General features: G+C 46.4%; 1 protein-coding gene across 1 annotated transcript; it reads right to left on the bottom strand.

Moving 5' to 3' along the window:
• Nucleotides 1-1,269: 1,269 nt before the first annotated feature.
• On the bottom strand, nucleotides 1,270-24,313 carry MED10 (mediator complex subunit 10). Its single transcript, XM_075585947.1, has 4 exons — nucleotides 24,105-24,313; nucleotides 10,944-11,027; nucleotides 8,950-9,052; nucleotides 1,270-2,665 (listed from the first exon to the last, which is right to left on the bottom strand). Exons 1-4 carry the CDS (start codon nucleotides 24,224-24,226, stop codon nucleotides 2,567-2,569), a joined length of 408 nt encoding a protein of 135 aa, XP_075442062.1. The 5' UTR covers nucleotides 24,227-24,313; the 3' UTR covers nucleotides 1,270-2,566.
• Between the last annotated feature and the right edge of the window lie 241 nt (nucleotides 24,314-24,554).

Raw genomic sequence — 24,554 nt, 5'->3', positions numbered from 1 at the left:
CGTTTAATTACAATAAAATTTAAATTGAAAAAAATAAATTAAAAAAATAAATCCTGTGTGCTGCATACTGTACCATGCAATATCCTGTAATTGTGAAGCACTGGGTCCTATTGGGAGAAAAGTGCTATATGAAAAAGGTATCATGACAGATGTTGACATTCTTTTCAGATGGCTGAAAAACAAACATACATTTTAATTTTTGTTTAGCAGGGCTCCAAATGTCATCAGGTTAAGAACAGCAAAAGATAGAGCTAGATTAGGTGTTGCTTGGCAACAAGGTTTAAAACAAAGGTTATGGGTTCTGTAAACCAACCATGTTGAAGATCCTATTAATTCTATATGAACATTTTCATTACAAGTAAGATTATCAAGCAGAACTATAATCCAAGTGACAAGTGCCATTACTAAATATACATATACATATAAATAATCCCATATTACATTCAGTAGAAACTATGGCAGTCCTTTTCAATACTAAAGGCCTATCTATTAAGCAGTCATCACGTTGTAGCCCATTGAAAAATGGACTTTGAAGGGGTCTTCCAGCATAGGAAGAGGTCTTATGGCAGAAGACAGCTTAGTAAATATGGCCGTTTATCTTGATGAAACACTAAATGGATAACCCTAAATACAGTACTACTTATATTTACCCACAGTGCTGGCTGCAGTGATCACAAACTAGAACACATTTTTCTTAATGGTTTGAAAGATCCTCTAACAGGGGCTAAAAGATGTGACATTAGTAATACTGGTTCCCTTTGTAGTCTAACTTACCTTAGTGCGTTGACAGAACATTCAATTACTGTAGTTAACTTGCAGTCACTAGGACACAACAGGTTAGCAGAGACTAAAATGTGGCATTAAGCTTATTCTTCACATTTTTCTAAAGCCTGTCTGAGGAAAATATAGGATAATGAAAAAAAATCACACATTGAATTTCCTTGCTCCCACAGACAACAGTACAAAGCACCAATACCATTCTGTTCTGACTGCCAACAGTGTCTCTATCACTTTGAGTAACAGTACCTGGCATTACAATATGACCATGCCATTATAGAGACTTGTTTGTTGTGCCATGGTAGATCGGAGGAGATCTGCAGTGTCTTTATGGGACTTTACTTTCGGCTTTTGCATAAACAGCAGCATTGACTACAACAGGTATTCTGAACATGTATGGCAAGACATTTAAATGTAGTGGCTAACCATGACTAAGTAACGCGTTAACAAAACAAAACATATTATATTATATATAATAATCTAGATCTCAGCTCAGGTGGCAAACCTCTGACAAGGTAATTTTATTATGTGCATGTATGAGCGGATGAATTTACAACAAATAATTTAGAAGCAGCATTTTTCTGGTGCTTCCCACAAAAAAATATGTATAAAGTTGAATGTTCATTCTCTAATGGGGGAGTAGTCGAACAAACGGTCTTTTGAAAATAAGACAAACCTCTTGCAATTATGAACAGTTTAAAACATAATTGTTATCAAATCCAATTACAAATTATATTCTCTTGTGCTATGATTGTTAGTTATCACAACATATTTCAGAACATTGCATTATATTTTGTTAAATGGCAAAAGGCTATCGATATTCAAAATATATTTAATATTAATTCCACATCAACCAAAACAGTTCTAAGTATATATTTAAGAAACAGTCAAAAGATATATTGAATGTTCCAAACTTAAACAATGATTACAAAGGCAAATTCTGATTTACTGCATCATTTTGATTCTGTAATGAAAACAGAGACTGACTAATTAAAAACTGCAGTTCTACTTGCTCAAGCCCCAAAAATACATTTTTCTTTACGTGCTCATTTTCATCCAGATCACAGTGGCTACGAGACAATATTTTTTTCTATGGTGGAGAAACCTTAATGCAAGAACTTGATGAACAATGAAGCGCTAATCTGCAACAGTAAAATGACTAAAGCATAACGTCTCAGGTAGTGAAAGCAAAGTATACCAAGATATTGTCATGGAGCTCTCATACTTACACAAACATATACATACATATATACATATACATATATATATATATATATATATATTATAGTCTTGCCAGAGAAGGCCTAAATGGGTTTTCTGGAAAAAAAGTCACGTGGTTCTACATAACCGGAATGTTTTTTCTTTATTTCAAATACTTTGTACACTGCACATTTTAATTGCCTTATTGAACATTTCTGTACACTCTTATTCTTCAGAACTGTCCAGCACATTCTGTTTCGGCTGTTGCATGCTCCTTCTCAAATAGCAGTGTGTGGTACAGTGCACAGTACACAGCTTACATGCACTGCTGAGCCAGTGAAGTTGCTGACAACTGGATGCAAAAACATTTCACAGCATTCCAAAGCAGATACAGAACATTTTGCACCCTATTATGCTCATAATGCAACGGTTACCCAAATTCCAAACATCTTGGGGTAGGAGGAGTCTCTATGGTGTCATCACAACCTTGCAGTTGTTATTCATTTTATTCCAGGTTAACATGAGAAATAAATAGTTATTCGTAGTCCTCTTGAATCCTGGACAGGCAGCACAGGCACAAGTCGTGTTGTTACGACGGTGGATGCTCTTCCCCTCTTATTGCCTTGTACTTGGCCATATCTTCCGGAAAGGCTTTACTCAGTTCTTGAATTAACATGCTTTTAAATTTCTGTACAATGCAGAGTAGAAGGGTATGTTAAAGAAAGAGAGATAATGGTTAGAAAATGTGATCAGAAAACAAAATAAAAATCACAACTCCAAAAAGGCACCACATTTTCATATCTGGAAGCAACTAGTAATAGTAATTAGTAAGAGTGTAATAGCAATAGGAACTGTGAAGTATTTATATATTGAACTTATAGAACTAAAAAAAAATTGACTGGAGGCGTTTAAAAGCTTGGTCAAAATTGATTACAAGCTGTCATGATCAACCCATCTTAGCAAAAAATAAAATAGTATGGAATCGAGAACAGCAAATCCTGCAAATCCTTGATTACGCAGCCTACTTTGTTACACATTCAGCTCAACCAAAAGCTTCTCACAACAGATGGAACACTGCTTTATAAAAACAGCGTGAGATCACAATTGTACTTCTATAGAATTTTTTTCCTCCTGTTACCTCCATGTTCCCACAAGGCATACAATAAAGAAAATCATTTACTTTATGAAATCACAATGCTAACAAGGTGATTTCGATAACAATCTTCAAAACAGGTCCTGAAGAACATTACAACGTCATGAACATTCTCTAATCAGGTCAGCCTGCGAAACCAGGTCCCAGAGGCGCTCACATCTTGAACAATATCTGCAGGGTAAGGTGAACTTCTATTTGTGTCAATTCCCCAACTCTAGCTTAAAAACAAAAAATATGCATCATAGCAATACTTAAATTATCAAACACATTTGGGTCATATTTGTATTTCAGAAAATTTAAAGAAATTTCCCCCCCTGCATTTTAAGAGATCTTCCCAGTGCTGTACACACACACACACGAAATATTAACACACACATACACATAAATTGGGGCTTTTATCTGTTACTGTCCTGTAACGTTAAATCTTAAAGTTGAATTTGGAAGAAATTCCTCGGTCTCCCCCAAGTTGATCTTTTACATTAGCACTTAGGTGGAGGAAACAAGATTAAAGAATCAATACTACATTCCCCTCTGTTTTGCTTCTTATTTCATATGTAAAGCATGTGAATTTATAATTCTACATTCTTACCCAAGATGGCAATCGTTTGCTGCTCCTGTAATAAATCTTTAAAAATCCTGATTGCGTAATTGTGCCTAATATAATTGCCATAATATAATTGTCCGCCTTTACGTTTCTATCAATCCTTCAGTCAGTGTAACTCAGCAACTACAATGTATTCTAATATTACTGGGGCAACATTATCTATTGTTACAGTTTGCAGCTCACTTCTGGGAACATTGGCAACAAATTATCACAAACAAGAAAGTGTTGTAAATATCTTTTTACCATATATGTTTTGGCAATGGGTTGTAGCATTGGGCACCCCTGTCTCTTGTTATATACAACTGCCACGCTCAGTAGCTCTCTTATTGAAATAAATATATATTCATCATGTGGTGGGTGTGGGAGTTTGAGCTAGCTGTGAATGTGTGTTAATCTATGTCTGACTGGTAGCAGTTGTTTGGAGGCTGGTGGCACCTCCCCCCAGTGCTCACTCCTCCTCCTTTACCTTTTTAACTTGGGAGGTCTTTTTATTTGCTGCAAGAACAGGACCTATGATGGTTCTTCCCCTCTTACAGAGGTAAAAGGAAGGGTTCACAGTGAAGTGTAGGACCTGCATCAATTTGGTTATACCGTGGCTTTGGTATGCAGGCTTATGACGCTTTGGCCAAAAGGTTTAACTAAATAACCAAGTATTTATTATTATTATTATTATTGAAGTATTTAACTTTATACCATATATGTTTTGTCAATGGGATGTAGCATTGTGCACCCGTCTCTTGTTATATACAATTGCCACGCTCAGTAGTTCTCTTGTTGACATAAATATATATTCATGATGTGTTGGCTGTGGGAGTTTGAGCTAGCTGGGAATGTGTGTTGTAAATATCTTGCACTGCTGGGGAGGTGGCCTAAAGCCCACTATAGAAATGAAAGGATGCTCAGTATATTAAAAAATAACTAATTACAAATTACATTGAGTTGAATTACAGAATTTTTTTTTTTTTTTCAAATCAATTAAAAAAAATCTCTATTATTGAATACTTAAAACCAGAGACCAGAGACATAACATAAAACACAGACAAAGCTCAGTGCACATCCAGAAAAACTTATATACGGTACAGTGCCTAAATATACATGTATAAATAACAAATAAATAAAATGGTCTTTTAGTTTAACATTTTGGCCAAATTGTTGTAAGCCCTTGAGCCAACTGCACGGCAGACCACATATCAAGGGTCCCTAACACTAATATAGATTCTTAATAATCTGTGCATTGCCAGGAAGAATGATTTATAGTAAATCTGTCAATATTAGTTGCAAAAGTTCTAAGTCTGATTGAAGCTTTTATTAACCTGTACATTACCAGGAAAAGCACTCTGTAATAGATTTGTCACAATCATACTGCAAGCAGGCAAGTTCCCCTGAGTGGGAGATGCCATGGAGTGAGCTTTTAACCATTTAATGGTTAATTTGGCCAAAATGTTAAACCAAAATACCATTTTATTTATTTGTTATTTATACATGTATATTTAGGCACTGTACCGTATATAAGTTTTTCTGGATGTGCACTGAGCTTTGTCTGTGTTTTATGTTATGTCTCTGGTTTTAAATATATATATATTGCCATGCTCAGTAGCACTCCTCTTTGAAACTTATATGCTTATATATATGTTGTGGGTATTTTGGGGGTTCAATATGAGCTTGTAGGTGTTCTGTACTGTATGTTCTATTATTGAATACTACAGAACTGATTAAAAAAAACATACATAAGATTTCAGATGTTTTGCTGCTTTAACAGACCCTCGCCCTGACCCCCCCTGTAAATATACAATTATTTAAACTACTGTACTTATACTTGTATCATCAATCACCAAGACCTAGCTCATGAAATCCATCATTGCCTTGAGTTCATACACTGGTATAATGTATGTGGGGATCCAGAGTGTAAATGTATGGACAAAAAGGCCAACCATTGTGACGAGTGAAATCAATGGTCAAGTAGTGCAGGCCAGGTGCTTTATTCAATTCTCCAAATTAATGCAATTGGCTTCCCTATACTAAACTAACCATGCTACAACAAAAATGGTTTATTTTATCTGGAAACCAATTACAAATTGCATTTCTTCGGGACATCTAAATAGGGAAGTATTAGTCAATTAAGTATTTTCTTTACCCTTTTGCCCATCCCCGGTCATCATCAGAAAGCCAGTAATGATAAAGGGAGGAGGCGAGATGGCAAACTATTGTTCAACACAATAATTTCACACACAAAAATGGGAGCAGCCAGAGAAAAATCAAACCTCTACTAGGTCTCTGCTTGATTTAAACATACTTCTAGGTTTCAAACGGTGGTTAAACAGGTCACTGCAACATTTTGCTCCTATGAAGGCATTTCCCCATTAAAACACAACACTGTAAAAATAGCATTGCCTGTCTGGCCAACTATTCATGCTGTGTAGCACCAATTAATAGGCTGCAAACATACTGTTCCATGTCTCTGCTTTAAGAAGACCTTAAGGCAGTTACAAGAACACACCCCAACCACCAGGAGCCTATAGTACATTAACCAATATAATATTATCTTGACCCCTAAACACATGTCCTGCGTTACAATGGTAACCTTTAGACTGCAATAGGCTCTATTTTAACATCCCAAAGCTTCTCTCTCCTGAATGTCATTTCAAAACACAAGACTCGGATCCTCACTGAAAGCTCAACCAGAGACTGCAGACCGCGGCTTTCACACATGCACTCACCGCCGGCCCACCAGGCGTGCAGCAGTGTACACTGGGGCCGTAGCCTTAGGCTGAGCATATAGTACCTGCGTGGCCGCACGCACCACCGCACTCACTCCCGCACCCCCAGCGTTCTGTGCACTTGGCAGCAGGAGCTTGGGGAGACGATCTGAGGCGATGCAGGGGTGTGGTGAACGTGACACGGACGCATCATGAAGCTGGTTTGCCCTCATCGGCTGAACCAGCTCACGTAACGCCGACGTCACGCGGCAGTCGCCAGAGAAGACTACATTTATTGTCTTCTTAAAACTCTGCCGCGTACTGAATTGTGCTTGATGTACGCACACACGTCGCGACGCCGCCACTATAAACTCAGCCTTAGTGCGTCACTTTAACATCATTACAGTGTATGAACAGCAGATTAGCGAGATATACACTAAAGGTGAAGCCAGACTGTTTGTGAGGCCGGGGGGGGGGGTCCACAGAATCCTCACCATGGCCTCTTCCAGCAGGAGGAAATCTCTGATAGGCGGTCCCATGTGAAAGAGCAAACCGCCCCCTAACCTCACCCCCACCCCCACCCACGAGCAGCCCCAGTTTGCTTTTCTACACACGGCTTCCGGGACAGCGAGTCTGGCTACATCTCTATATATTATCTATTTTGTACACTGAAAATGAAGAACAAACAATACAAAAAGAGTGGTAAATAGGAAAAAAGGTGCTGGAACTTTAAGCAGAGAAAAATCAATGTACATCGAAACTAACAAATAATTCAGCCATAAAGGGAACATTTTAGTATTGATACATTTCCTTCTAGTCCCTACAGTCCCTACAAGTGAATGGGGAATTAAGTCCGTCACAGTTTGGGGCTAGGTGAAACTTTTCAACGAATCAAGAATAGTAGTCAATGCTCTCCTCTGTGCATCAGTTCACCTTTTAGCCAAGCCATGAAAGCACAACGTACAAGAACTCCCCTTGACGCCCCCCCCCCCCCCCCCCACCCCGACAATAGAAGAAAAAAAACAAAACCATCCAAAATGGACAAACATAACCAGAAGGCTCAGAAAAATACTGGCAAAAATACAGATCAATGTCACAAATAACACTTTGTATGGCAGACAAAAACTAAACCCGGTGACAAAGCAGAAAGCCGTCACAAGTCACAGCTCAGCCATGAGGAATACAGCCTCAAAAGTGATCATACCACAAGCGTGACTGCAAACCCTGTGACAATAGCAACAACCTGCGCATAGTAGCAAAGCCAGCATAATGATCCTCTGAAGGGGCACAGAAAAAGCATAACAGTCAAAAAACCTACTCTATCTGCATAGAGGTAATGACACAAGTGTGAAGCGTGAGCAGCCAAATCCAAAAACAATGGACTATGCAAAGATATAAAAAGCACTCACGTGCAGTAACCTGTATGGCGCCAAAGCAATGTGCCAGGTAACAAAATTCATAGGCACAGTGCCAGGGATAGAAGCGTCTGGCAGTATACAACACCAAAAGCAGAGCCTAAAAAGGTGCACAGTACAGCACAGCACAGCTCAATATACAGATACGAACCCAAGAGGCACAGGGCAGAGGCAGAGTCAAAAGGGCTCAGGGCAAAAGCCAGCAGGCTCACTGCACTCCAGAGAACTTGTACAGTGGAATACTAGTAGACACCTACGTGGCGATCTCCATCAATACCTGTGGCCCTTGCATCTCTAGAGTTGTGCAGCATCCAATAACAGAGTAATATATCCTTTACAAGCAAGCAGAAGGATAATAGCATGCCCCTGTATACCACTAGTACAGGAATGGGGGGCAGAGCAGTACAATGTGGGAGGGAGGACAATAACATTGTATGACAATGTACGTAAAACTAGCAGCGCTATATAAGAACATGCTATTATTATTTATTATTATGACAAAGGAGTACATATATGTCAAGACAAACAACAGGAAGGAGGTCCCTGACCCAAGAAGCATACAATTGAAAAATATATCTACAGTCTATACCAGGGGTGGGCAACTCCAGCCCTCAAGAGGCACCAGTTTTAAGACTAGGCGTGCTTCAGTCTGATTTAGCCACTGATTAAGCCATTTGTGCTGAAGCAGGGATATCCTTAAAACCTGACCTGTTGGTGGCCCTTGAGGACTGGAGTTGGCCATCCCTGGTCCATACCCTTGGCCAGTAGGTCAAAAATGACTACGGTGAGGAAAGTAGGGAGTATTTGTAGGAGACTGTAGATCCGGATTCATTGAAAGTGTGTACTACACCCAGCTGCGAGGGGCTTAATTCCCCATTAGTTTTTACTGACATAGAATAATAGGTAGAATTATAAGCATTGATCGACTCTAGTCCTATTCCTAATCCTTTTATGAAGTGTCTTGTTGATCCCTAAACAAAAAACAATTGCCAGAACTCCCCCCACAAAATCTTAGCAATAAAACATCAAAGGCAGCATGACTTCTGAATGAATTTAAAAAGAACAAAAAAAAAACAAAAAACATAGAAACATATTTAAGCTTACCTTCATGGTATCAATTTTTCCTTTTACTTGCTCATTTTTAGCCAAAGCCCTCTCCAGACACTCTTTGGTGTAAAGCTGGGGATTACGGCCCTGATCAATGTAACTGTAAGACATTAAGCATGAATTAAGTGTGTTTGTTATACAGTAGCTGTCCCTGACTTTTGTGACTTGTTATTCCAATGTGCCGGTGTGGTACAGCGAGTCCTGGCAATAGGCCAATGCAGCAAGAGGAGTTAAGTGGGATACTATAAGCCAGCGGCGCGAAATTATACTGGGGGATGCGGCAGTTAAAGAGGTCCCGCGGTCACCCCCCTGGCAGCCCGCACGATGCCTCTATAACACACACCTTCCCGCAACGAGTCGTCCAGGTAACCCGGCATCAAATGACGCAGCGGGGTCACGTTACCATGGCAACGTGACATCACATGGCCTCCCGTGTCATTTGATGCCGGGATGGAGCGGGGGAGGGAGGGGGCACGAGGCGCTGAGAAGAGCAGGCAGGGGTGCGCACGGGGAAAAGTTTGCGCGCCCCTGCTATAAACGCAGCTCTAACACCTTGTACACTGTATTTTTTTTTTTAAACATATTGTAATTGGCTTCCTTAGAATGATTCAAATCACTCGTATAGTCATTATTTTCCTTGTGTTGTGAAACATGAATCGTGTTTCATTGAGAATACTGGATTGAATCATACCAGCTACTTATTTATTTGACTCTAGACTGCACCATAATTACTTTGCAAACAAAAGAGAGCATAGCTAATAATTGATTTCAGGCTTTGAAGACTGACAAACCGTGTAATCACCAAAATACATTTTAAAAAAAATTGTAGAAACTCTCCAGAGTTTTTGTTCACAGTGGAAATGTTTAAAGTTTAAACAGATTTTTTTTTTTTTTAAACATCCGCTGCATTTAACTAATGACACATGCTACGGGCCTTATTTCACCTAAAGCTGAGTCCCCTGTGCCGCTGAGCGCACTGACTGCGCGGTCCTTGGCGAGGTTGCTTCTAGCCATTTCAATTTTTATGTCCCCGCTCACGCGGAGCGCCCGCACGGATGCTCACACACGCTTGGCGCTTGCGTAAACAAAAAATAATAATCTGACACTGAACCGCGCTCAGCTTGCCTGCAATGTTCCCCCGCGCGGGCTTGCAAAATAGCACGGACACCCGTCGCTAATGCTCGGAGAGTTGGTGATGTCACCGCTCTCCAAGCATGAGCGCGGTCAGCGGCACAGGGGACTCAGCCTTAGTCCTAAGCAGAAACGCTCCTAGAAGAACTGCCTATAGAAGTCCAGAATTCCTGTGACCAAGTTGGAAACCCACTGTACAAGGTTTAGTGATTTCCAAGTATATCTTAAAACCATGTTTTTAGTGGCCACATTTTCCACCAGAAATAGACCATTTGTAGTATTTGTAGTTAAAATAGCTTCAAAGTCGAGATCCCCCTCGTTTCCCAACGCAGACACCTGTTCAGCACATAGTTATATCCCATGAAAGGGCGCGTTTACTGGGAATCAAGTCCCTCCCATGACTCAGCTCACTAGGTTTACAAAGTAACCTAAAATAGAAGGAAAAATACCTAAACATGTCTGATTTTAGGGAGGGAGGAAGTAGGGGCGGTAAAGATATCAAAATCACCTTGATTTAACATGTTAATACCATTGGTTAATTTTGGACATGGGAGGAGCTGCATCTACCTGTAGTCGACAGCTGAAGCCCTCACACAGAAATGGCAGGGTTTGTATACACATACTTTCATAGGTGCAACTAGGAAAATAGCGTACAAAATATCGTGCATTCAGGTTGTTCCAAATTACCGTGCTCTCTGCAAAGTTTTGAAAGAATTGCTACTTTTATCTTTTGATGCAAACCTACATACGCAGGCAAACTTTCTTTTTTTTATGTGAGCTATTCTCAATATAGCTCTTTTGTTTTTAGGATCACAAATCTTTCAAAAAGTATAGTGCATTCCCACCTCACCCATACTTACTCAAACACTTCTAAGGGTACAGTGATGTCATGGAGCTGCTGCCGACACTTGTCTACATCCTGCAATCCCGAGACCATAAAGTTCCTAGACAAAAATTACGAAATTAATATCACATTAAATATTTGTGCTTTTTCTCATACATTTTTAGAAACAAAAATATATATCTGAAAGAGATCCATCTCTATAGCTATATACACACACACACACACACACACACACCTATATTACAAATTACAAATATATACACAAATGTATAGTACAACCCCCCCCCCCCCCAAAAAAAAGGGGGTGGGGGAGTGTCAGTCCCTAGCAAGATCATCTCATCAATTTATAATAACATTAACACTCTGGAAGTGGTATCCCACCATGTGCACTTAACCCCGTAGCTCCTGCAGAGCAAGACATTTCAGATAAAAGGTTTTGCAGCTTGTCTATATTTCATGCGTATAACTTGCTTGACCAGCGGCTGTCAACTGTCCTCAGGGTGAAGCAGGTCTAGGAATAATCAATGTGAAAATGTGAATTCACTTAAGTGTGCAATATATATATTTTTAAATCTACAAAATATGTACAGGCAGCGGCTCCATAATTAAATTTTGAAACGAAATAAAAGTTGCAAATAATCTTTTTTCAAATCTCGAATTTCAGCACAGATATTTGGAGAGAAAAAAAGGGGTCGAAAGATTCAGGCTGCCTTTTGTGGTGTATGAATATTTAGGCGGCTTGGTCACTGTTTATCTATGTGGAATCCCAAACAGAGAATGTTAAACTAACACCTAGGACGTCACCTACTTAGTTTGTAACATTGACTTTTGTCATTTGTGATGTAAGCATTTAAGAGCCGTGCCATTTGCTAATTTGTGACATTATCTTTATCCAGCATACAAATATGACTACATAACAAATGTAAGTATTTAGGATTTGTATTATCAGCACATATAAACAATGGGACTTTATACTACCTTTTGGGTTTATGTTGCACTCGGGTTAAATAAGAACATGACAGCCAAACGACCCATCCACATTCTGTGTTTATAGATATGGAGATTCCCTTATTACTCTTCTTTAAAAGTGTAGCATTATCTAACAACGGGGGAACTTCCGGTGACGTCACCCGACATGGACGGCTGTTAGAGGAGCTCCTGAAACCCGCGGGTTAAACAGCGCAAAAACCCCTACTCAAACTTAAAATTTCTGGATGAAATTAGTCCCTCCGGATAAATAAACAGAAGGGGGATGTCAAAAACGAAAAAAGCGAATAACCACCCTGTCACTAAATTTTTTTCACCGTCTCAGCGGGGGAAGGACGGCAATATGAATCCCCAAGATGGCGGCGGACCGCATGGTGCTACCTCCCAATCTGGGAAAAAGACCCAGCTAAGCGAAAACCCCCCTACAAGCCCAGAACACAAAATAACCAGGGCATATTTGGAGGAACTGATGGCAGGCATGGCTGCTACACTCAAAACTTCCTTCCAAACGGAATTGCGGGCTGCAGTGAGCGACATTAGAAGAGAAATATCAGGGCTGACAGAAAAGACCACGTCCCTGGAGAACAGGCTTTCCGAATCCCTACAAAGACAGGGAGAGGCAGAAGAGGAGATCAGCCGCCTAGGGGAAGAGATCTCCCTCCTCAAGGAAGGCATGGAGGAACAGGAAAATCGTGACCGGCGACAGAACATCCGTGTGAGGGGTGTTCCAGAGTCGGTCACGCAGGAACAGATCAGGCCTTACCTCCTGGAGCTCTTCAATTTGGTCTGCGGGGAGCTGGAAGAAAAGGAGTTAGAAATGGACAGAGCCCACCGTGCGCTGGGACCCAAGTCAGATGATCCAAAACGAAGGAGGGACATAATAATAAAAATGCATAAATACACCTCCAAAGAAAAAATCATCTCAGCATGCCGAGACATGGGAGAAATAAAATTTCAAAATGAGACCTTACAAGTCTACAATGATTTGTCAAAAGCAACAAGAGACCGCAGACGGGAGTTAAAACCGCTGACTAACTTTCTTCGTGAGAAGGGAATCCTGTATAGATGGGGCTTCCCGTTTAAGTTATCGGTGAACAGAAACGGAAAGTTCCTGTCCCTGAAGTACCCCGCGGACATGGCCCCATTTGCAAAGGCCTTGGGCCTAACTCCTCCACAAGGATGGCTACCAGACAACCCGTCATCTAGTGAAGCAGCAGGAGACCCGCCTCGGATATCAGAGAGGATCGCGGCCCAGCACTCCAGGGACAAGCAGTAATAGCCGCCACCGCACTCAAACAACACCCCCCCCCCCTTCCCTAGGTGATCCCGAGGAGGGGGGGCGGCCCACGACCACATTGAAAGACACCCCATCGAAACGGAGCAGTACCTGGAGAGGAGCTGCCGACTTCCCGATCGAGACGACGCTGGACACCGCTCCCCACACTGAGCCACGTGTCATCTACTCCCGCGAGGGCACCGGAGCTGATCCCGCCGGCTGCTTTGAAACCCTGGTGCACACCCGGCCCGATCGGATGGAGCAGGAGCGTAACCTCCCCAATCCCAATACGCTAGAAGAGCCGGGTCCTCGGCCTTGTTCTGATGAGCCCCGGCCTCCAGTCTCTCTGGTAGCCCCGCGGGGTTGTGTGCCCCCCCCCCCCCCCTCTCTCAGGCCAGCTGCCCCGATTTTTCGAGATGGTCTTTTCTTTTGCTTGGGGTGCAGGGGGGGGGGGGGGGTATGGCTCGTCGGCGGGGGGGCCCGGACCGAAGAGGAACACACCGGCTCGGGCGATGAAGAACAACTGTGGCCCAGGGGAGCTGAATCACCCGAGCTGACTTAAGGGACGCAAAAACACAGACTGAGGTTTAGCGCCCTGAAGGCCGTGAGTAAAGTAATAAAATGTTATGCTATGGAAGGACACCCCCGCGGCCCACCCCCCCCCCCTCCCCTCTCCCCATTTCAACCATAACCTAAGCACATAGCCTCCCCGCCTCCCCCCCCCCCCCCCCATACATAAAAATAAAGAAGTGTAAACAATAAATAAAATACCCCTATGGCCCCCATCATACTTCCCTCACTCCTGGAACGACTCCCAGAGGATCATAGAGAGTATATATAAAACTGGAAACACCTGTCCTGTTGGAAGTGGGTCGCTGCCCCCCCCCCCCCATACACATCCCCCCCTCTCCCCCCCCCCTTCCCCCCCCCCCCCCCCCGGTGCTAATAAAAGTTGAGAAGTACATGCGAAACAAGAGGTGTACCCATGCCCCCCGTGGAATAACACCCGGGGGAAGCAGAGATATTTAAGAAACTAAATGGGACCCCGGCCGATTGTCAGACAGTACTCAGTATATTTATGTCATAGATTGGTACGAGAGACGCAACATACAAGAAAGTTAAATGCCCACACTGTTTGAAAATGTTCAATCATCCCCCCCCTCCTCCCCCCTACCCCCCTCCCCCTACCACCTCACCCCAACCCAGAATTATATAAAAGATGAGAAGCATAGGCAAAAGGCGAGGTGCACCTAAGCCTTCCCACCCCTCCTATCCCCCCCCCCCCCAGTATTAAACAAAAAGCTAAGGAGTTTATACATGGGGTGAGGATGCACCTATGCTTTCCCCCCCCCCCCCTCCTCCCCCCCCCCCTCCTCCCCCCCCTAGTATTAAATAAAAAGCTAAGAGGTACACGAAACGGGGGAGGTACACCTATATCTTCCCGTAGGATAGCACTCAGAAGAAGCAAAAATACATAAGGAAATTAAAAGTGCCCTTACTGATTTTCAAACAGCACATAAGACACTCACTGGATAAAGTGGTACTACTGTGGCAACATACAAAAATGTGAAATGTCTTACTGCTGGAAATGTTCCATCAACCCTTCCCCCCCCCCTTTCTCCCCCCTCTTCCCCCCCCCCCGCCGCCCCCCCCCCACTCCCTGCCCCCCCCCCCTTCACGCCCCCACCCCCCGGATGTTATTCAAAAGTTTGAAAAATATATGTTAATAAATGATATGTACCTATGTTCTCCCCTGGAAAAGCACCTAGAGGAAGCAGAGGCTCATAGGAAAACTAAATGTGACTAGGCTAATTTCCAGACAGTGTATAGTATGTTTATTATATAGGGTTATACAACAGACACAGCAAACAAAAATGTGAAATGCCATATTGTCGGAGTGGCTCTGTCAAGCCCCTCCCCCCTCCCCCCACACCCGCCCCCCCCTACCCTTTCCCCCGTCCTCTCCAGCCCCCCACCCCCCCCCCCCCACTACCCTCCCACCCCCCTCCCCCCCCCACCCCCCCCCCCCACCCCCCTCCCCCCCCCCACCCCCCTCCACCCCCCTCCCACCCCCTCCCCCCCCCCACCCCCCCCCCCCCACCCCCCCTCCCCCCCCCCCCACCCCCCTCCCACCCCCCTCCCACCCCCCTCCCCCCCCCCCCCACCCCCCTCCCACCCCCCTCCCACCCCCCTCCCCCCCCCCCCCCCCACCCCCCCCCCCTCCCCCCCCCCCCCCCCACCCCCCTCCCCCCCCCCCCACCCCCCTCCCACCCCCCTCACCCTCCACCCCCTCCCCCCCCCCCCCCCACCCACCACCCTCCCCCCCCCCCCCCCCCACCCCCCACCCTCCCCCCCCCCCCACCCTCCCCCCCCCCCACCCCCACCCTCCCCCCCCCCCACCCCCCCCCCCTTCACGCCCCCAGCCCCCCGGATGTTATTCAAAGTTGAAAAATATATGTAATAAATGATATGTACCTATGATCTCCCTTGGAAAAGCACCTAGAGGAAGCAGAGGCTCATAGGAAAACTAAATGTGTCTAGGCTAATTTCCAGACAGTGTATAGTATGTTTAGTATATAGGGTTATACAACAGACACAGCAAACAAAAATGTGAAATGCCCCATATTGTCGGAGTGGCTCTGTCAAGCCCCTCCCCCTCCCCCACACCTGCCCCCCCTACCCCTCTCCCCTGTCCTCTCCAGACCCCCACCCCCCCCCCACCCCCTCCCCCCACCACCCTCCCACCCCCCCCCCACCCACCACCCTCCCACCCCCCCCCCCACCCACCACCCTCCCCCCCCACCCACCACCCTCCCCCCCCACCCCTCACCACCCTCCCACCCCCCCCCACCCCCCACCACCCTCCCCCCCCCCTACCCCCCCACCACCCTCCTCCCCCCCCCCCACCCTCCACCCCCCCACCCCCCCAAATTGTGCATAATGGGACCATGATGTAATGTTACATAACAGATGACGTACAAAAAAGGTGAAATGTTTAAACTGCCTGACTCATGCCCTCACCCCCCCCCCCACCTGTGGTCTGAAGACTTACGTAAAAAAAAAAGGGGTTAAGTAATTTCTATAGAGGGTTTGGACCCCTCAGACGTCCAACGGTGGACTGACCCGGAACCACCCCAGAAGGGCTCTTATAGCCCAAATGCCGGCTGTTTTTAAAGCTGGCAAAAGTTTGTTGAGACCTTCTCAAGGCCTCGCTACAACCTATCTCTATCAGCTGACTCTGTCCCAGCTGATCTATGCCCTACCCCCCACCGACCCTTCCCCACGCCCCCCCCACCTCAGCTTAAAATAGCCATTCCAGGCAAAAAAAAATTCGCAGATCCCACACCTACAGAGATACAAACCAGACTCAGACTTACTGAATCAAGGCCTCTCAAATGGGAAAAGTGAGGCCTCACGATACCCACCCAAAAAAGAACCCCAAATGACTAGCCAATCCACAATTAAATTCACATCACTCAATGTGAAGGGCCTCCAGAATAACCGAAAAAGAGACTAGCACTCCAAGATATGAAAAGATCAGGGGGGGACATCATATTTTCTACAGGAGACCCACTTCACATCACAAGACCCCCAAATTATTCAAAAAAGTGTTCCCAATGTGTTTTTTTCGCATCATTTACTAGCAAAAAAAAGGGGTGTAGCTGTCCTCATCAGGCAGGGCACCCCATTCAATCATATCAAAACAACTGCGGACCCAGAGGGTAGATTTTTAGTGGTATATGGCTCCTTAGCGGGCTCAGCGATCGCTCTTATCAATGTATATGCCCCAAACGAGAACCAAACCGAATTTCTAAAGAAAGTACTCGAGGGCATAGACCCGGGATATCTGTCATCCGATGATAGTGGAGGAGACCTAAACATGGTCCTCAACCCCACCGAGGACAGATCGACCACAATGGGTCCTCCCCGTACAACCCCCTCCCAAATCACAGGGAAAAGGTTTAGGGGAATCTTGAGCGAGTTTTCACTGGTGGACATCTGGAGAACCCAACACCAGGGCCAGAGAGACTATACCTTCTACTCAGCACCTCACCAGACCTACTCTCGAATAGATCACTTTCTGGCCACAAAAAATGTAGTGGCGGCTACAACCGACTCCGACATAGGACCGATCACATGGTCTGATCATGCCCCGGTTACCATAACCTTGACAACACCCTTCGAAAAGACAATAAATTACTCATGGAGGCTAATGACTCACTACTCAACCATCCTGAGATAGAAAGAGAGATCAGAGCTGCTATTCGAGGACTACTTTTTTTTTAACTCAGGATCCGTTTCCTCACCAGCAATCCTGTGGGAAGCCCATAAGGCAACCATTAGAGGGAAAATCATCTCCATCGCATCCCACAGGAAAAAGCCCGCCAAAAAATAATAAAGGAGCTCACAGATGATATCAAAATAATAGAACAAGCTCATAAAGCTAACCCCTCAAAAAAAATATATAAGACATTAACAACAGCTAGAGCAAAACTTAGACAAATCCAGCTGGAGGATGTTGAGAAAGCCCTCAAGTGGACCAACCAACAATATTATGATAAAGGTAACAAAGCAGACAGACTTTTAGCGACTAAATTAAGAGGGGTGCATAAACGATCCCAAATCACGGCGATCAAGAGTAGGTCTGGTGAGATAACAACATAGTGACAATAAAATAGCAGCCGAATTCACAAAATTTTACACCGAACTTTATAACTTAAGATCCAAAAAAGGCCGTCCTGAATCAGTAGCATCCGAATTAATAGCACAATACTTAGATAAGTGTCAGCTCCCCACACTAACGGAAGAGGAAAACACAGTCCCTCACGCTGAGATTTCAAAAGAGGAACTGGAAGAGGCGGTCAAATCATTAAAATCACTAAGTCTCCCGGCCCAGATGGCTTCACTAATGTCTACTATAAGAGATTCTTGCCAGTATTATCCACGCATCTCCTCAGAACATTTAACGATTTTATGGAAGGAAATCAAATCCCTTCATCAATGTCCTAGCCAGCCTGGCCATAATACACAAAGAAGGCAGGGACCCGATGCAATGTGGAAGCTACCGTCCAATCTCCCTGCTTAACTGTGATCTCAAACTATATAGCAAAATACTCGCCAATAGATTGAATCCCATTTTACCAAGATTAATAGATAAAGACCAAGTGGGATTCGTAGCAGGCAGACAGGCTCGGACAATACCCCGAAAGATAATTGACATTATTGAACATGTCCATCTCACAGGGACCAAAGCATTACTCTTAGCCTGGACGCAGAGAAGGCGTTTGATAGAATAGACTGGCTATTCATGGACCATGTTATGCGCAAATTCGGCTTCAAAGACGCATATCTAGAAGAGTCCGTAGATTATATCAAAATCCATCTGCAACAGTAAAACTACCAGGGGGCAGTAACCAGAGATTTGAGATTACTAATGGAACTCGACAGGGATGCCCCCTATTCCTCTCCTCTTTGCATTAACCATAGAACCCCTAGCAGCGGCAATAAGAACAAATAGAGATATCAGAGGAATAGAAATTGGACACAGGCAGCACAAAATATCACTATTCGCAGATGATGTCATTTTAACCCTGACGCAACCCCAAACATCCCTACCTAACCTCCAAAAAGAACTCCGAGATTTTGGAGATATATCAGGCTATAAAATCAATAACGATAAATCGGAAGCATTAAATTTAAGCCTGCCAGAGCCAGAGGTGAAACTCCTCAAATTAACTTTAATTACCATTGGAGCTCCTCGAGTATCAAGTATCTGGGAGTAAAGATAGCGAGGAACTACCAATCCCTATATCAACAAAATTACCCGACCTTATTCCGGAAAATTAAACAAGACCTAGCGAAATGGGGAGGATATCAAATATCATGGATCGGGAGAATGATCTCGGTTAAAATGAACATACTCCCCAGATTATTATACTATTTCCAGACGCTCCCGGTCCACATCCCTGGCTCAGAATTAAAAAACATACAAAAACTAATCTTCCACTTCATTTGGCAGGGGTAAGAAACCCAGAACCGCTAGGACAGTTCTCCTGGCATCAAGGGGTAGAGGAGGACTTGGTGTCCCAGACATCACCAAATACTACCTAGCCGCACAATTGCGACAGGTAGTAGTCTGGAATGCCAACCCAAACCAATACTGTTGGCTAGATATAGAATCATACTACGCCGGAACGCCTTCACTACCAGCTTACCTTTGGTCCCTGAGCAGGGAAGACATGCAGAATAGTAAACTTAAATTAGGCCCAATGAGACATACATGGGAGATCTGGACGAGATGCAAATATAAATTTAAGCTCACTTCGCCCCAATCCCAACTCATACCAATTCACAAAAACCCGAAATTCCCTCCTGGTTGTGAGCCCCAGACAATTCGACCAATTCAAAGTAAAAAATATTAGAACGATCGCTGACCTCTTGAGCATTGGAGAATTCCTGAGCTATCAAAATCTACAAATCAAATATGAAATAGCAAGGCTGGACGTATTTAAGTATCTACAAATTCGGCACTTTGTTCGTACCTTATCCCCAACGTTGAAATTTTCCCCCTCTCACAGTTTTTGAGCGGCTCTGTCGAGAAACAGGCCACCAGAAAGGTCTTATAACACAAATTTACGCAGTATTAGAAAGGCTATAGAAGCCCCCACCCATGATTATATGCTGCATTGGGCAGCAGAATTGGGCATAGTTATAGACCGAGAGGACTGGGAAAGAATTTGGGAGAATGCCTCAGAACCTCCATATGTACCACAATCAAAGAAAATATATATAAAATACTGTTCCGCTGGTATCTTACCCCAGTTAGAATAAACCAAATCTACCCCCAGGCGTCCGATCTATGCTGGAGAGGTTGCGGTCAAAAGGGGGACATGGCACACATTTGGTGGACATGTCCGGAAATTCAAAAATACTGGGGGAACCACTCAAAAATTAATAGAAGAGGTCACCGGCCTCAAAATCCCTGTTGACCCGCTGACCTACCTGTTGGCCAGGCCCTTAGAAAATGTGGACCGACCAACAGGTAAATTAATCTCCTTCATCTTAACAGCGGCTAGATGTGCAGTGGCAGCCGCCTGGAAGAAAGTGTCTCCCCCCTCAGACAAACGATAAAAAATAGGATACAAGAGGTAATGAACATGGAGAAATTATCGGCTTTCTTAAAAAGATCCACGGACTCCTTTAATAAAACATGGGACCCGTGGTTAACCCATATGGCACCCCCACGCCCCTAACTCAAAAACACAAAGTAAAAAGAACGAGTCTAGAAACTCCAATAGAAATACTCTGAGGACGTGATAAGCAACAGGTATTCCCCCCTCCCCCCTTCTTCCCCCCCCTCCCCACCTTCCCCCCCTCTCCTTTCCATATTCTGACTCTCTGTTTCCATTCTCGCGCTCCCTCTCTACCCCAGGAGGGTCAGGGGGGCGATGAGCTTTCCTCTCTCTTTCTGGTTTCTTTAACCAAAAAATTGAGAAAATTTGTATTAGGCTGTATTAACATATATAACATGTATATTGTGAAATAAGTATTTGCCTAATAAAAACCTTTGGAAAAAAAAAAAAAAAGTGTAGCATTATCAGTGGTCCAAAAGCCATACAAAGTACAGTTGGTTGCTGTGTCTGACTGCAGGAAAGATGCACCTTTTCAAAGCAGGAATCCTTCCCCTACAACCCCCTCCAAAGCCTACACATGATATTAACTCAATGTTATTATCTTGCCCCCTGAGCATATCCTACTCTTTTAAAAAATAAAAGAAATCTGTGATTTTCTTCATCTCTGGCTTTTGAGATTACATGGCAACTTTTATACTGCACTGGGCATGGGGAAAGCTCCATTTTAATCTCCCCAGCACTATTTCAAATGCTTATATTTCCTGAACAGAACATCAGATTTGAATATTAAATGCAGTGGTTGTTAAGACGAGAAGATTTGAATATTAAATGCAGTGGTTGTTAAGACGAGAGAGATCTTAAGTTAATTTAAAAAAATGCAAAAAAACTAGCGATCACCACAGACTGCTGTTTTAAACCCCAAAGTGTCGCTATGGCAACAAAAGGGTTACACAAATGAGCAAAGCTTTTGCAGATGCATTTAAAGAAAAATAATTCAAACAGGCTTCTGCGTGTGTGTGAATAGAAGTAGAGACGGTGAGAAGCGATTAGGGTCACCCTTCTGCCACAAACGTGGGGATGGGGGGGGGGGGACGGTACCCTTCTGCCACAAACGTGGGGATGGGGGGGGGACGGTACCCTTCTGCCACAAACGTGGGGATGGGGGGGGGGCGGGTACCCTTCTGCCACAAACGTTGGGATGGGGGGGGGACGGTACCCTTCTGCCACAAACGTGGGGATGGGGGGGACGGTACCCTTCTGCCACAAACGTGGGGATGGGGGGGGGACGGTACCCTTCTGCCACAAACGTGGGGATGGGGGGGGACGGTACCCTTCTGCCACAAACGTGGGGATGGGGGGGGACCGGTAGCCTTCTGCCACAAACGTGGGGATGGGGGGGGACGGTACCCTTCTGCACACAAACGTGGGGATGGGGGGGACGGTACCCTTCTGCCACAAACGTGGGGATGGGGGGGGACGGTACCCTTCTGCCACAAACGTGGGGATGGGGGGGGGGACGGTACCCTTCTGCCACAAACGTGGGATGGGGGGGGACGGTACCCTTCTGCCACAAACGTGGGGATGGGGGGGACGGTACCCTTCTGCCACAAACGTGGGGATGGGGGGGGGACGGTACCCTTCTGCCACAAACGTGGGGATGGGGGGGGACGGTACCCTTCTGCCACAAACGTGGGGAGGGGGGGGACGGTACCCTTCTGCCACAAACGTGGGGATGGGGGGGGACGGTACCCTTCTGCCACAAACGTGGGATGGGGGGGGACGGAACCCTTCTGCCACAAACGTGGGGATGGGGGGGGGACGGTACCCTTCTGCCACAAACGTGGGGATGGGGGTCGGGGGGGGGGACGGTACCCTTCTGCCACAAACGTGGGGATGGGGGGGGACGGTACCCTTCTGCCACAAACGTGGGGATGGGGGGGGGACGGTACCCTTCTGCCACAAACGTGGGGATGGGGGGGGGACGGCACCCTTCTGCCACAAACGTGGGGATGGGGGGGGACGGTACCCTTCTGCCACAAACGTGGGGATGGGGGGGGGCGGTACCCTTCTGCCACAAACGTGGGGATGGGGGGGGGACGGTACCCTTCTGCCACAAACGTGGGGATGGGGGGGGACGGAACCCTTCTGCCACAAACGTGGGGATGGGGGGGGGGGGACGGTACCCTTCTGCCACAAACGTGGGGATGGGGGGGACGGTACCCTTCTGCCACAAACGTGGGGATGGGGGGGGACGGTACCCTTCTGCCACAAACGTGGGGATGGGGGGGGACGGTACCCTTCTGCCACAAACGTGGGGATGGGGGGACGGAACCCTTCTGCCACAAACGTGGGGATGGGGGAGACGGAACCCTTCTGCCACAAACGTGGGGATGGGGGGGAAGGTACCCTTCTGCCACAAACGTGGGGATGGGGGGGACGGCACCCTTCTGCACAAACGTGGGGATGGGGGGGGACGGTACCCTTCTGCCGCAAACGTGGGGATGGGGGGGGGACGGTACCCTTCTGCCGCAAACGTGGGGATGGGGGGGGACGGTACCCTTCTGCCGCAAACGTGGGGATGGGGGGGGACGGTACCCTTCTGCCACAAACGTGGGGATGGGGGGGGGACGGTACCCTTCTGCCACAAACGTGGGATGGGGGGGGACGGTACCCTTCTGCCACAAACGTGGGGATGGGGGGGACGGTACCCTTCTGACACAAACGTGGGGATGGGGGGGGGGACGGTACCCTTCTGCCACAAACGTGGGGATGGGGGGGGGACGGTACCCTTCTGCCACAAACGTTGGGATGGGGGGGGACGGTACCCTTCTGCCACAAACGTGGGGATGGGGGGGGACGGTACCCTTCTGCCACAAACGTGGGGATGGGGGGGACGGTACCCTTCTGCCACAAACGTGGGGATGGGGGGGGACGGTACCCTTCTGCCACAAACGTGGGGATGGGGGGGGGACGGTACCCTTCTGCCACAAACGTGGGGATGGGGGGGACGGTACCCTTCTGCACAAACGTGGGGATGGGGGGGACGGTACCCTTCTGCCACAAACGTGGGGATGGGAGGGGACGGTACCCTTCTGCCACAAACGTGGGGATGGGGGGGGACGGAACCCTTCTGCCACAAACGTGGGGATGGGGGGGGGGGGACGGTACCCTTCTGCCACAAACGTGGGGATGGGGGGGACGGTACCCTTCTGCCACAAACGTGGGGATTGGGGGGGGACGGTACCCTTCTGCCACAAACGTGGGGATGGGGGGGACGGTACCCTTCTGCACAAACGTGGGGATGGGGGGGGACGGTACCCTTCTGCCACAAACGTGGGGATGGGGGGGACGGAACCCTTCTGCACAAACGTGGGGATGGGGGGGACGGAACCCTTCTGCCACAAACGTGGGGATGGGGGGGAAGGTACCCTTCTGCCACAAACGTGGGGATGGGGGGGGACGGCACCCTTCTGCCACAAACGTGGGGATGGGGGGGGACGGAACCCTTCTGCCACAAACGTGGGGATGGGGGGGACGGTACCCTTCTGCCACAAACGTGGGGATGGGGGGGACGGTACCTTCTGCCACAAACGTGGGGGGGGGGGGGACGGTGTCAACAGCTTCATTGCCAGATGGATTCGTATTGAAGCCCCCACTGTGCCAACAATGAGTGCACAGTGTTAAGAGTGTAATATGCTGCAGGCACAGTGTTAAGAGTTAATATGCTGCAGGCACAGTGTTAAGAGTGTAATATGCTGCAGTGGTTGTTGGGCAAACTCACAGCTTCTGGTTGAGTCCCGCCTGGCTGCTGGGCTGGAAGTCGCTGACTATGATCCCAAGCTGACGTATGTTCTCCACAAACTTCTCCAGGTGCTCCTCCAAGTTATCAAACTTCTCTGCCATCCTGTCTGGACTCACTCATTAGCTTCCCTCACACCACCTTATATCTTCTCTGTATAAAATATCCCCCTTCTCTCTCTCCTCCCTCCAAATATCCCCCTCTCTCTCTCTCCTCCCTCCAAATATCCCCCCTCTCTCTCTCCTCCCTCCAAATATCCCCCTCTCTCTCTCCTCCCTCCAAATATCCCCCCCTCTCTCTCTCTCCTCCCTCCAAATATCCCCCCTCCCTCTCTCCTCCTTCCAAATATCCCCCCTCCCTCTCTCCTCCTTCCAAATATCCCCTCTCTCCTCCTTCCAAATATCCCCTCTCTCCCTCCAAATGTCCCCCCTT

This window comes from Ascaphus truei, chromosome 2 (genome assembly GCF_040206685.1).
Source record: "Ascaphus truei isolate aAscTru1 chromosome 2, aAscTru1.hap1, whole genome shotgun sequence".
NCBI classification, from domain to species: Eukaryota; Metazoa; Chordata; class Amphibia; order Anura; family Ascaphidae; genus Ascaphus; species Ascaphus truei.
Note: the sequence above shows the minus strand (reverse complement) of the source record. Positions and strands in the feature narration are given on the sequence as shown.